We start from the raw sequence: 15,176 nt of genomic DNA on the forward strand, positions 1-15,176 counted from the left end.
AAATTCTGAATGCAGGAACTGGGTTAGGTCTCATTTAAATTTCATTGTCTTGCTCCATACTAATTTAAAAATTCAAAAATTTATAAATTCAAAAATTTATAAATCCAAAAACTTGGAAATCAAATAATTAATCGAGGGAACGTATACGAAGCTTCATAATGGGATTGCGGATTTTGTGCACTTACGTATGATAAAAATGAGAATTTGCAATTTGGAACAATGGAAAGATTGAAACAATTGCAGAGTATCGAGATACTTTTACTTTTTGAACCTGCTATAAGAAAGAAAAATTCCTAAGCGTTTGTAAATTTTTATTTTTCATAATCCGGTGTCTAGTAGTGGAGGTTTGCTATATTTCTTCGAATAGTTCGTCGACTATTTGCACAAATCTGGGCAACGGAATCGATGTCAAACAAGAATCTAGGACCACCATTTCAATCATTAATCAGGACTATCATGGATTCGTGTCGCTAACGAGCATATCTGTCGGTCGTCAACTAGTATCGGCGACTCAGTTCAACTAATTCCCCTCCGGCGTGCAATCAGCGTGCAAACTGACAGAGGGAATCGCCGACTGAGTCAACGATTCGGTCAGCACACTTACTTCCATTTAAAAACGGGTTATTATTAATTATGCGAACGTTTTCATTCCCAAGGTTACAAAAAAATAAAATTTTATCTCTTCTGAATATAAAGGCATAAAATTCATATTTGTTAGACTTTGTTTAAATTCTTCATCGCGAGTTTGTCTCGGTAAAGTACGACAAGTGGTTAAGAGGCTGCAAAAATTAGAAAAAAAATACATCGGAAGAAAACATACTTGTTTAATCGCTGTATAGCTATCGCGGTAATCATTTCGAGAGGAACACGTTCGCAGTTAAAATTTTCTCCATCGCCACATTAAACTGCACTATAATTTCGTTATTTTCTCGACTGGGGTTATCAAATTTTAGAAGCACATTCTTAAAGTCGTTGATTTTCTGGACCTGTTACGCTGGAACACTCTTAAAAACAGCCGAGTTGCTTCTGGGTCAAATGGACAAGGTACGGCGTGAGGTTCGCCGTTGAACTTCTCGAGATCATTCAATACGAAGAAAACTACGCCAGGGATCTGTGAACACAGTGTTCTTGAAATCGGCGCGTGTGTGCGACGCTTGAATACGAAATCGCAGGAGAGAGGCCGCGTTCTCGAGCAATTAAGACCGAACTCGGTCCGCGGCGACGATTCCCAGCACGAGCACCCGGGGGGTGGCATAAACCAACACGTAACGCTCTTGATATTTACAGCGGACTGTTTTCAAATATGTATATCGCTTTATACTCGAATTGACAAGTGGGACGATCGATATTCGGCGGTGGTGCTCTGTGAGTGCACCTGCTCCTCTCGGTCCCACCCCCTCAACTCTTTCAAGCGTTCCACGGTTTCTACAACCGTATCTCGCTACAAATTAAGGGGTGATTTTCGTGTAACTGGTGAGAAAAATCGAATTTTTTAATTGTATTTTCTAGAAGAATTGATTATACTGGAATTAATTGAAATGACGAAGTTATATACGGATTTTTATGCAAAATAAAAATTGTCTGGATTCATTGTAAGATATAGGAGCCACATAGAGATGCAGTTCTTGTAATAATTTTAAGGAGTCATAAATAATGCAAAAGCGTTTTGAGGTTCTTTAAATGTCTCTACTTAATTCAACGAATAACTCTTTCACTTCATTCTATTATAGTTATAAAACGTAAAAGGTGAAATGATTATGTATATCGATGTACATTAATTTTGACAGTTAATGGAAAAATTTTACAGTGAATTGTATGTCGACTTCAGCAAAGTTTAATTTACTATCGAACAAAAATAGTTCAGAATAGTTAAAATGTTTTATATAAAAATTATCTGGCGTAATTATAAGCAAGAGTTGATAGAAACATGTTTAAGAAATCTTCTGAAACCAGCAATTAAATTTTATTTATTATAAAATAAAGTTCCTATGATTGAAAATACCGAATATCCGAGACAATGAATATATGAATTGGCGAATTTAAATCGTCAAAAGATACCAATGGTCGATTTTATAGAAGATTTCACTTGCACAGAATGACGGATCACACAGAACCGACCAATTTATTGTGAAAACGTATGAATAATCCAACAGTGGCTTTCTCTCGGGGGCTGCTGAACCGTAATTTATCAACGTCTGACGCCGAGGGCTTTGCTAATTGTTGCGGAATCCGGAATTCGCATCTGCACTCTCCACCGTTGTTTCCTTTCACAGCTACAACGCCCAAGGACAAAACAGAGTACAGCACGAAATACTGACTTTCTAAAGTAAAATAGAAATTGATGTTTGCTCTCTCAATAAAACCTATTTCAAGTTGCTACAGTTTTCCTGCGAACGTGTTCACGTGATGCTGACGACAGTTCCCGATAATGTAGTTCTCTGTGGGTGCGTGTTTTTTAACTCTTTGTCAGTTAGAGAATTAATTACTTTTAGCGATTGCTATACTTTCTGTGTACCACTTGCAGTCTGCCAATATATTTTCGGGATTAAAACTCTTTTAAATATGTTTATATTCAATTTCCACATGCTACGTGTAAATAAGTTGTACAGTTACTTTCTAATTTACAATATACAGTGCAATAGAGGAATGTAATTAGTTGATTGTAGATACCTCGTGAAAAATAAACATTTTGTACGTAGATTGCGATAAACAGGAGCCAAATAACAATTCCCCTTTTCTTGTTTAACAGTTTAAATTAGTCGAGAATAATATGTCTCGATATTTTTAAATTATTTTTATCTTCCTACTGTGTTATAATTTGAAAAATTAGATAAAGTGCAGGCTAGTAATTACAAATCATTAATAATATTTTACAGAATTAATTATTAATATTTTATGCGTTGTATATTGCACATTATACTACAATTGACAATGTTCTAAAAATGAAAAAAGTCCATATTTGATAATTCTATTAATTACTAAGAAATAATTCAATAATTTGTTATGTGACAAAATGGAGAAAAATATAGCCAGATTCCTGCAAGCCTACGCCACTAAATGCTTCAACTTAGAAGTAGTTCCGCCATTAATAAGAGAGCCACTGAGCTGTTAATTGCCACTATGCGGCCAGCTCTGGTATCTGGGTTGTTTGCTCCCATAAAAGCAGTATCAGTTGAGCGAAGTCCATAAATGAAATTAGCAAATCCCCAGGCAATCCAAACAATTCGTTTTATATCGCTACATTATAAAAATAATTATCAAAGTTTGATAAAAATTCATTCATCAATGCCATATAATTGAACACACAAAAATTCATTATTGTGTTTGAGATACTTAACAAAAAGGGCAGAGAAAATGTAAGAAGCAAAAAATAAATATGATTTAAATCTGCTAGTTTTATATAACGTATTTTAGTATTTTGATAAAGATAATGTGTTGCAGTGTTGAAATTTTGGATTGTATTTTTGTAGTACAGTGTTAACGAGTAGCTTTATCCCAATGCCAAAACGCGAGAGAAGTTCCTACGTAAAAACTGCGTCCGCAACGATCCAAAACTAAAAGTAAACCTTCGATAACTTCACCCTGACCTTCTACGGCCACCCAACCCTCCGCTTTCATTCTGTAAACCACCATTCAACCCGAATGCTGGCGATGATGTGGGATTGCGCGAGGTCAAGGCCGTTGGTCGAGACACAGGAAATCTTATGGCTGATCTATGCGATCCGCCACTACTGGCGACCTCCGGCTGCGGTTAGTGGCGTCTCTAAACTACTGTTATACTCGAACACAACTCCGAAAAACTCTAATAACTTTACAAACAAGCACCTTTAAAAATTAGGAAACTAAAATTTAATGTAGACACGAAATTTTGTGAAAGTGAAAAAGACAGCATTAAAAATTATGAGGTTCTTGCACTGTTCTAAGAGTATGTAAGAAATTGGATATTTAAACATTAGAACCATCGACATGAATTTAAAATTTTTAAATATACAATATATTACATGTTCTTTTACAATGTTGCAAGAGTTTTACCATTTCTGCTAATGTCTCAAACCTAACAACGGCTTAAAGAGAGAATCAATCACATAAGTAAATAACTACAAAATATATTTTATGATTCTCTCTCTCTCTCTGTTTCTCTGTGTTCAAGTTAAAAATAAGATAAGAAATTATTTTGGAACGTTCATAATGATGCAATCATCTTATGTATGTTACTTATGCATTTTAAATAGTATATATAAAAATAATTGTGAATAGTTTCACAGAAATGCATTTTTATCGACTTGGAAAAATTATATTTGGCACAAGGATCTTTTTAACGGATTTGACCACTCTCGGTCGCCGTTCATTCCCATCGCTACCTCGTAGCCTGCCAACATTTTCAAATGTTTGTCGACTAAATCGGTGCTTAAAACAATTCGAGTCGTTGCATGGAAATGAAATTGCGCAAAAATTCGCGAACGGGTAGAAAGAATCGTGTATCTATCGCCACTTGCAACTTCCCACCCCTTCGGTTCACCCCATTGTCACCCCTCCCTTTTTTTTTATTCATCGTCCTTGCCAGAACGAAATGGCAGCGATGACAGGGTACGTTTAAGGGTCAAGGTCAGAGCTAGCCGGCATATTCTCTGCTGCTGGAGGGGAAAGCTTGCAGTCGATTCGTAATTTCGTTGCAACTGCAGTTGAACAGGCGCGCTCATAAATTTCCGACACGTACCGCGCTGTTATTAATGACTGGTCATTAAAGGCGACGCAGGATCGAGCACGGCTCCTTTTCCTGTTTACTGTTTTCAGTTGTTCCCCGCCATCTTTATCGCCGTTTCACGACCACCCTTTTCTTTATTTGTTCTCCGCCCGACGTGTTTCACCAACACTTTCAATCAGCGTTTTCCACTTGCTGTGTTACCTAATCCCTATCCCGGTTCGAACATCTCTGCTGGTGCTTGTTTCACGGAGTCAGTGTGTTAATAGAAAGACAATCTGATAAACAAATTAATAAGTAAATAGACAGCCGATCTCTCTTTATGCAAAATAAATTTTTTTTAGCTGAATTGCAGCAAACTAGAGTGAAATAGAAATTGATTTCGTTTCTTAATTTGTTTAATAGTATTTTCAAATTCTGCTAATGTCTTACTTAAATTACAACTTCGGGAAAAGATCGTTTTCCTATCTTATTAATCACGATACATTTCATTAAAAAATCTGAAAAATTGGGAACATTGCTTTCGACAATATCTCGCTACTGAATTTTTATAAAACTTAAATTTCCAATTCTTTTACACATGTTTGCCCACTCCGAAAAATCTGAAGAATTACACATTCGTAATCATAATAAGACGCAACTACCATAACAGTATAAACGTGGTCATCTAATTACTTCAATATAAAATCAGCGATTCTAAGTTTGAGGAATTTTTTAAACATCGAAGTTGCAGTTAAAAATTCGGAAAAAATTCACCGCGGTGTGTGCTATTAGGTAGAACGTTCACAAATTGTTTCGTAATTTTTTGTTGAGCCGAACGGAAGAAATCATTCATTAAACCGTGCTCACCCTGTAACTACCCTTGTGGTACCAACTTGATACTTGTCACAAAATCAGCAATTCTAATTTTTCACAATTTTTTAAACATCGAAGTTGCAGTGAAAAATTCGGAAAAAATTCACCGCGGTGTGTGCTATTAGATAGAACGTTCACAAATTGTTTCGTAATTTTTTGTTGAGCCGAACGGAAGAAATAATTCATTAAACCGTGCTCACCCTGTAACTACTCTTGTGATAGGGGTACCGACTTGAAACTAGCTACAGGGTGTTTTCTTTGGGGGCCCAATCGATTGGTACGGAAAAATATGCACTCTTTTATGTTGTGTTGTTCAGTACAAAGGGCACATTCATTGTTAACGCGACTGAAAGATCATTGAGCAAAATGACAGCAGCAACGAACTTTCGATCAATTCTTTATACGACTATCAGGGACAGGCGGCTATCGGACAAAAAGAATGCAGGATAATTGACTGGCACGTCAGAATCGCACCGTCGAAGCACTTCAGTTCTCCGATAGCTAAAGCCGTTCAAAATAAAGGTTTTATAAATCGCTTCCAGAGAGAGCACCGGATTGTTTTGTTTCTGGCTGACGTCGAAAGCGAGAGTCGCCTCTTGAAACGCGACCATTAGTTGACACAATCGAACAAACAGCAGCGTCAAATATTCACTGATCAAACGCGGGGTATCGTTCGAGAGTATCGAAAGGTCAGTCGATCGAAAAAAAGTATTATAGTGTAAACTCGTCTCGCGTTCGTTTGTGCGACCATTAAACGCCCGCGACTGCGAAAGACGGCCGCCAAAAAGTTTTCATTGTCACTTGTCTTGCTTTTCTATATTTTTCAATTCAGCACGCGTTCGACAACTTCCTGAAGGACTCGTCGCTTTTTATTGTCACACTTTCGCGCTTATGGTCACGGGTTTTATGAATGAACGCGTGATCGAAAGTTGGAGAATCTAGGTGGAAATTGAATCGGATTGGATCGAATGCTATATATTTCCAATAAACGTATGAAAAATTGATTTACAGTTTCTGCCAGTCATTTTGCTAAATCATGTTTCAGTCGTGTTAACAACGAAACGGCTGTTAATCTATCGAATATCACAAAACGGAAATAAAAGGAAGCAATCAACTCGTAGTGAAAGTAACAGAGTTTGAAACAAATTTGAAAACGTTTGAAACGGATGCAAATGTTTTTTTGCAAATAAAAATTTGTGTTTTTTCATGAACCAGTCAGTTTGCTTGAATTGTTTTAATTTGGAATTTATTGCTGCTGCAGGCGTTTTTCTAGATTATTTTGCATTTGTGTCGACAATGAAATAAATAAACGTATTAAATCACAGGGTAATAATAAAAGGGTATAATAAAATTGGAATGAAAACAATATGCAGATATTTTATACTGTTTTTCTTTTTGTGCAAAATATCTCGTAGAAACATTTGAATGACTGTGAATAAGTAACAACATCATTCATTGACTGTGGATAATATTTCAAATCTGACGTTATTATAGACAAAAGAAAACCAAAATTGAAAGTAAAATCTTATAAAATCTTTAATTGTTATCAACTACATTACAATTTCGTTCAATCGCCAAGTTTCGATTCCGTTTTATACAGATCTTGAATAATTACAATTTTAAACGAGCTTCGTTAATTATTCATTAATCCCAGTAGGAATGTTCATTTGATTTTTAATTGGCGACTGAGTGTGCTCGGTATAAATGAAAGGAAACGTGCAGTCACTGAATCTCTAAATGACAATTCAATAAAAAAATTTGGCAACTCGTTTTGCTGATTTCTTTTTATTAATATGTGACCGAGTTTGTGTTAATAAAATTCAATAAGGAGTTGAGTGTTAATCGATGCAAAATCTTATGCAATTGTTATCGAATCCGAGTGCAGCCATTATGCAAATGGATGCACCGATAATCTCTGATAACTGATGGTTTGTTAATGCTGAACGCGCGACAATAACTATAAAAGGGCCATTGCTTGGTTTCGTAGCTAATTGAAAATTGATTCAGTTTGTGTTGGTCCAGGAGTCTCCAATACGATTCGCATTAAAATCGCAAATCTGTTTAATAAATACTCGCACATTGTTTGACATACTATTCATACGGTACCATAACACGGCAAAACTTGCATTCGTTGTGTTATTAAATCATAATCAGTCTAACATAAAGCGAAAATACCCTCGCGTCATTTGTGCACGGAAGATTAACACGATTCATCTTATATGTTTGATAGAAATAATTAATTCAATGAAACGCAGAGATTATTTGTTGAAATTAATATTCATAATCCACACGCGAGATAATTAAACTCTGGCTGATTCGTTAAACGAGGAATGAAAAAACATTAATCGCATTTCATTCTAGTATTAAATTAAACCGACGAAAGCTTCAACTTATTGTAATAACTGTCCACCCTTTTCGTCTATTAAATTCAGTATATCAAATGGACGAGCACATTCCGATGTGTTCATTTCCACTCTTCTGTCGTTAATTTCCTTTATTCGCATCGTATTCGATCTATATATCGCGATTTTTGAACACACATCTTTCGATGATCATTGCGATACAAAAACATTAGACTGGATGTTAAATCTCCTGTTTCGATCAAGTTGCACCTACAGTAACGTGTCGTTATGTGTGAAAAAGAAATTGCAATGCAATTCAATATCGACGAATAAATTTCACAATGAAAAGTAACAGTCTCTATAAAAGAATCTAATTCTTGTGCACACATGAAAACATTTCACAGCAAGGCTATAAAAATTCAAGCGTTCAACGGAAATAGGAAACGAGTTTTCCCGCGTGCGAAACCGAATTCGCTGGTCACGTGCAGAAAATAGTGCCCGAGATCGATCAGTTTTTCCCATCGTCGGTTATAATCGCCGATAGCCATACCGGGCCGATTATCATGATCATCGATGGCAACGAAAATAGCCGAAAACCACGATTTTATCACGAGACCGCGAAATCCCATTTAATCGGTTCAACCATTTCGACCGCTTTCAATCGGCGGTCCTTAATTGTAAACCGCAGCGATTGTCGATCAAAATGCAATTGTAAACTTCGACGTTCACGTGTTTTTCTCGACTGGAGGTTCGTGCGGTCGGAAATTCAACGTTTGAAACGATCGTCCTCCCGCATACCGGGTGTTTCGCTCAACAATCACTTCAAAACTCTCATTCATTAATAATAAAAATTGTTTTACACGTTACCTAGTAAACTAATCCTTCTAACATCTAAAAACCAGTTGGAGTCGTTTGGTTCAATTTTAAAAGAGTTATTAGTAGACTCCGGATTTTATACATTAATTATAACAAAAATGAGCGAGGGCAATTTAAAACAGTGAAAATATTGAAAGACTTCAAGAGTGTTAATACATTATTTTCACCACATTAAGATTATTAATGAAAAATATAAATTTATATTTAGCTCCTGCGTGTCTCGCAATTGTTGCACAAACTTTTTATTACCACGCTTATATGTGCTGTTAACGCGAGATAATAAATGTGAAATATTTGCAAAGAAAAAATCCAAGATTTCGATGGAAAAATGGCTCTTTAAAGATTAAATAAATTGCTTTGGTCTCATGGAATTTTCGAGGTTACCAACTCGACAGTGAAGCCATTAATTCGCAAAAGAAAAGATGGTAAACGTTCAGCAGCAGTGTTTGAAGGATCAAAGCTGAAGCAGAAAGGGATTTGTTGCACAGAGGAATTTCCACAGCATCGTTGGGAGACTTTATCGTCCCGGACTCGTCGGGGATCAATTGTTGCGTAAAATTTGATAGCGTAGCAACATGCGACATGCCCATTCGTTCACCGAAAGTAGTTCGAAAGGGGTAGTGGTCAGAAATTCCACATAGGGAATAACAATCGAGGGTACGGTGACTCGCGTGAACAAGGAAGAATTCCAAAGCGCGTTGTTTCCGGTTGCCGAACAAAGCCGATGCGGCACGGTGGTGCAAGGAAAATGGCGAAAGAGAAGGAGACGAGACGGGCTTTTCCTCAGAGCGCTGACAAAGGCGGCCGGAAACTGCATTTTCTTCGGCATTCCCGGCACGAGCTCTTCCGCGCGCAGTATTACGGCTTAACGAGATAAGAGGATTTCGCGGGAGCGTTCACCGCTTCCGCGTTCTTTCACGGCTGTCTCGCGCGCTAGAGCGGCACGGGTCCGGGCCAACAGCGTTATTAGAAAGAATTGCGATCGAGCCGGACGATATTAGTTCGCTGAAAAATGCGGCTGAAGACCGCTAGCACACCGCCCTCGTAAGACGATTAAGCAACCGAAAGATTACGTCTTGTGTAATCGAGTTACGCGCGTCGATAACGACCGGGAAGGAGCCTTCACGAGGTTGCTCCACTACTTTGTTAGAACGTCTCTGGACGCTTGTTCTCAATTTTATATGTGGCACCTTTGAACTATTGGGGAACGAAGGTTTCCATTAATTTTCTATGTACAAGGTGAGAGGCAGCTAATACAGCAAAAAATGTCAAACGAAACTTGCGTGGTTTCGCGGGTAACATAAGTCCATGTTAATAGCTTTTTGGTAGGTGGACGCCCGTAGAGGACATATGAAGGTCAACTCCGATTTTTAAATTAGAATGATATACTTTTCTATGTACTACTATATATAAAATAAAGTAATAATAGTTAAGATACAGAAAGAGATCATGACTCCGAACCTCTTTTGGCTTCCAGCCTGTTTCTGAATGTATTTTGAATTATTTTGATGCATTTTATCTCAATGATAATTTCTAAATTTTTGTGAATTAATATACAGGGTGAGTCGCCTAACGTTATCACCTCAAATATCTTTGTTGTTTTCAATGATACATTAAATGTCTTGAGAGCAAAGTTGAATGGTAAAATGGAGCTCATAGAACACCAAAAAATTTTTGTTTGTATGTAAACATCTACTATGATAGTCCCTTTCATTACTAATTCAGTGACTATAATTACTCAAAGTCATTCAAGGTCACAGACAGAAAAAACGTTTAGAACTAAAATATGGAAGCAGAAAGACGAAAAGGTCTTCAATGCTATGCAATGTTTTCAAACATCTTCTAGCCGATTACGCTGCGATTTATTTACTGACAGTATGTTTCCAAACGCGATTCCGCTGTGTCTTACTCAATGATTGAGAGGTGTTTATTTATTTAGAAATATGTACCGGTAATGCAGATGTTAGAAAGCGTAAACGAAACAATCCCATCACTACTGAAGACACTGAAATTAATATTTTATCCATTTCACAAATCTCTACATCAGGAATTCATCAGATTTTTTCTGTCCGTAACCTTGAATGACTTTGAGTAATTATAGTCGCTGAATTCTTAATGAAAGGGACAACCATTGAAGATGTCTAAAGAAAGGGTGGTTCCATTTTAAAGAATGAAGGTGACCTTAATATCTCTAAAAAAGAATTATATAAAAACAACAATTTTTTTGGTGACATGTGAGAGCCCCATTTTACCATTCAACTTCATCCTCAAGACATTTAAGGTATCTTTGAAAACAACGAAGATATTTAAGGTGACTCACCCTGTATATAAATTAGTTCCATCAGAAAGAGCTATAAACGTATCCGCAATTTAATAATCGCAGTCTAGGGGCATAAAGAGGCCATGAAAGATGCCATATTGTTTGGGGATCAGATTTTATCGACGCAATGTATTCCTGTGATACGCAAGAGGTTATCTCAAATCCGGGCTGTAATAATAATAAGTCGCCGTACGCGAGCATGAGAAATGTTTAATTTTGTGAAAATAGATGCGATTTATAATTATTAACCAGGTTCTAAATAATCCTTTCTGACGGAGTAAAATATTTATAAGATTCTGTGCATTGTATTATATTATACATCTACCGAAAGCCGCGACTACAGCAACATTAATTACGACGGTGTTAAAACGTGCTTAATCTCACCCATTCACAACATCACGGATTTCATTATCATGCACAGTCGTTTGTTAGTATAAATATTATTCTGTTCATGTTTTTAATTTCTCATTTTTCTGGTTTTAATAACAAGTATGATACAACGACGAATAATTATTATTTCTTTATATTATCTTTCCTGTTTTTCTCTTTGTTTATCATAGTTTGTAATTATCATGTTTATCATAGCAAGTGTGCAATAACTACGAACTATCATTATTATTATTTCTTTGTATTATCTTCTTTTCTAGGTTTTAATAAACACATACTATCAAAAGTTATTTGAAATATTAAATGACATTCGTTTAACATTTTAGATGACATTCATTTAACAATGTAAATCCAATATATTGTACAGTTTGAATCACTCCATTCTCATGGAATTTTATCAAAGAATAAACCATTTTTGTCGGAACAAAAGAAAATCTCCCATCTCAAGCTTTGTATTAGGAAAAAAGTTTGAAAATTTCGATATCTCTTTGATCAGGAGAATACGTTTCATACAATCCTATTGTACCTTCAATTAATAAATAAATCTTGTAACAGTGACGCTGCGCATTTCCAAGTAGAAGCCGTTAATAATTTGTCAAAGAATGCAGCTTCTGTTTCGCAAGTGAATCGAAGCTTTATATTAAATAAATTTTCTGTGCCCGTATAGATTTAATAATTTCTATTGAGAGATTTATAGTTGATACGCACGAAAGTGAACGAAGCATTTTACGCATCGTCTAGTTTCGCGTTTCGATTAAAGTGCACAATCCAGTTTGCTTCTCGACCCGATCGCAATCGTCATCAACCCCCAGATTCCATGGAACTTTTCGAACGGTTGTACACACTGTCGATTTATCCGCAAATCCATTAAGGACGTAGAACAAATAACTCGCCAGCAAATATTAAAACAGTCATAAAACAGAGGTTTGCTTTTGCCAGGGAACAGTCCGCAGTTTTAATTGCGGTTGCTCTGCAGTTGTGGCTGAAAGTTAATCGCTGTTTTTTTAAACTTTACAAACTAAAAACATTTCCCTCTCGTGTATATTTATTTATTTATAGAATTTTATATTTTTATCTTCAATCTCTTCGTTGAAGCGGGTATCTAATCTCTCAGCTTCAATGACATCTTTCTTAGAAAGGAACCGATGAGTTAATTAATGGTAAAAATAGTATAAAAGCTTATAACTCATTATTAGTTATCTAGAACAAATAAAAGCACACATTTAAATTCTAAATTTTCTAATTTAAAATGGGGAATTAGATTAGTTGTAAGATCTTTTTCGTATTTCCAATTTTGCAATTTCTATTTCATACGTAATAAAAGTTGGCGACATATTACTGTATAAATATATACAGTTTCCCGTCTTCCTACAAAGACATATTAATTTCTCGGCAGTAAGTGGTTGCGTGGAAGCCTCATCTTTAATTAGTTCTTTAATAAAACGCACCCACTGCTACGAGATACCGCGGGGATCTTTCATCGCGTTAAACCCCTTAATCAATTTTAATTAAAACCGCCGCAGGATTTTATCATCGAAACTGTTCATCACTTCGGAAATCTCATATCATTCGAATATTCGTGGAACAATGGTTCTCCTTGATTCCCGGAATTAATCGTTCGGTGGTGCACACTTTGAGATCATTAATGACTAGAATAAATCTTTTATTAATCGATCCATGTTTCACTCGGAAGAGAATATCAAATTTAATTCCATCTACGTACGAAATCATTATACAATTTTAAGAGCAATAGCAACTTTTTGTAACTTTTGTATACTAAGGAAAGATTTGAAACACAGCCATTATTATAGAAATTTTAAACGATATTTGCGCAATCCTTTTTTTTCAATTTCTTTACAAAATGGCTGCACTTTTTTAATGTAGCATCAACCTGAGTGACTCGATCTTGTAGAAAATGTACACTATCGAATATAAAGCCTCATTCTTCTACGAAAAATGATTGTAAAAATGTACGCTAACATATTCAGTGAGTCTCGTATAATGAAACCGATATTTCAAATTTCGATTGATTTAGCAAGTTTAAAGTGATCTAGATCCTCAGTGTATGAAACGTTGGTCCTATCTGAACAAATCTTCCAAGAGGAAATACACAAATATTGTACAGGTCTTTAATCAAAACTAGAATTGCAAATTACAGGATTCGCGAGACCCGTGTAATCACAGTATTTCCCTTCGGGAAATTACCAGACCATAAACCAACACAGCACGACTCCAGGTATTCCCTCTACCATTCATCACGAGAAGATCCCGCGCCACGGTTAAAAACCACAATGTCCGTTTAATGTCTAAAAAGGACGGTTCTATTTCAACAAGTCGCTGGCTGGAGGAAAGGCAGAGGTAGAATTGCACACCTGTAGGTGTTCCCACAGAGATGGCTTTTCAGATACAAACCAAAGAGACACAGCTTCTCTGCACACCCAGGAACTCCATGGACAAGCTGAAATATATGTTCTATGTATAGTGTACAAGCTCACCGGTTTCGGCCGCCGCTTGGAGCAGCATCTGTTGATGATGGTGTTGCCTGGTCGAGGACCTGTGGTGGTGCACACTATTCAGGACAATGTTACTCGATGTCCTGCTGAGCGCCTTCCTTTGCCTGACCGCCTCCTTGTAAATCTTATAGTACATTACTATCATCACCAGCCCGGGAATCCAGAAGGAGACACACGAGCTGATCACGGCGTACGGCCTGTTCACCACGAAGGAGCACACCTGGAAGGTTTAATCAAGTTAGAGCGTTGTTATCTATAAGCAGACTAGGGGTAATTATTCCGAATAAGGGAGCCTCATCGATTTCAATTAATTTCATGATTTCATGAACGACTTTCTCATATACACTACTGTGCAAAAGGAAGAAGCACCCGGCCATATTTGATAGAAAAGTGTAAAAAATTAAATAAGAACACAGTAAATTGTAAAAATGATTCCCCGCTGTTTAATTGAATAGTTCTGAGAATATATGTGTTATTGCGGATTATCTAATATTTTATATATATATATATATATAAATGCAATAAACCAGTCATTGTACAATATAATTTCCACATAAACATATTGTTTGTCGTTATATCTTATAATTATACTGGGTGCTTTTTTCTTTTGCACAGTAATGTATGTACCACCATCGATCGTCCTTAGTTTTCGAGATTTTTGCAAAAATCTACATCCACTACCAGTGGCGCGTTACCCAATGGACAACTTGGGCAAATGCCCGGGGCCCCAAGCAAAAGAGGGCCCCGAACACAAACCAAGATCCAAGATCCAAATTCTACGTTTTTCTCATAAAGTTATTTAGCAAAGTTGTAGCGAAGCTACAGGTACAGCGAATTCTACCCTGTAAAATGACCGAACTCGTGCTGTAGGGACGTTGCTTCTCTCCTTACCCCCCCCCCCCCCCCAGACATCTAACCAAAATTCGTTTAACCTTCCGTCAGGCGCAACCGATCTGAGAGGCACAGCGCGATTATTTAGTATCTGGAAAACACAAGCGAATCAATCACCCCCACCCTTGGGAAAGGCCAAAAGGGCGACCCTACGAGTGTTGGACACCCTGTATTATTGGTTGATACTATTTGAACAAATTATAACAAAACTGCAGCTTAAATCTTCGCCGACTAATGTCCGGGAAATTAAATGAACTCCGAGCAACTATGCGAACGATTTATTCCAAACA

General features: G+C 36.7%; 1 protein-coding gene across 4 annotated transcripts in view; it reads right to left on the bottom strand.

Annotated features, from left to right (window-relative positions):
- LOC143215824 (octopamine receptor beta-1R) overlaps positions 1-15,176 on the bottom strand; it is a 222,576-nt gene that overhangs the window by 182,720 nt on the left and 24,680 nt on the right. For all 4 annotated transcript variants that reach the window (XM_076438363.1, XM_076438362.1, XM_076438360.1 and 1 more), the window contains exon 3: positions 13,978-14,215. In XM_076438363.1, coding sequence (XP_076294478.1) covers positions 13,978-14,215 — 238 coding nt within the window. The remainder of the gene's footprint in view (positions 1-13,977; positions 14,216-15,176) is intronic.

The sequence above is a fragment of the Lasioglossum baleicum genome, chromosome 14 (genome assembly GCF_051020765.1).
Source record: "Lasioglossum baleicum chromosome 14, iyLasBale1, whole genome shotgun sequence".
NCBI classification, from domain to species: Eukaryota; Metazoa; Arthropoda; class Insecta; order Hymenoptera; family Halictidae; genus Lasioglossum; species Lasioglossum baleicum.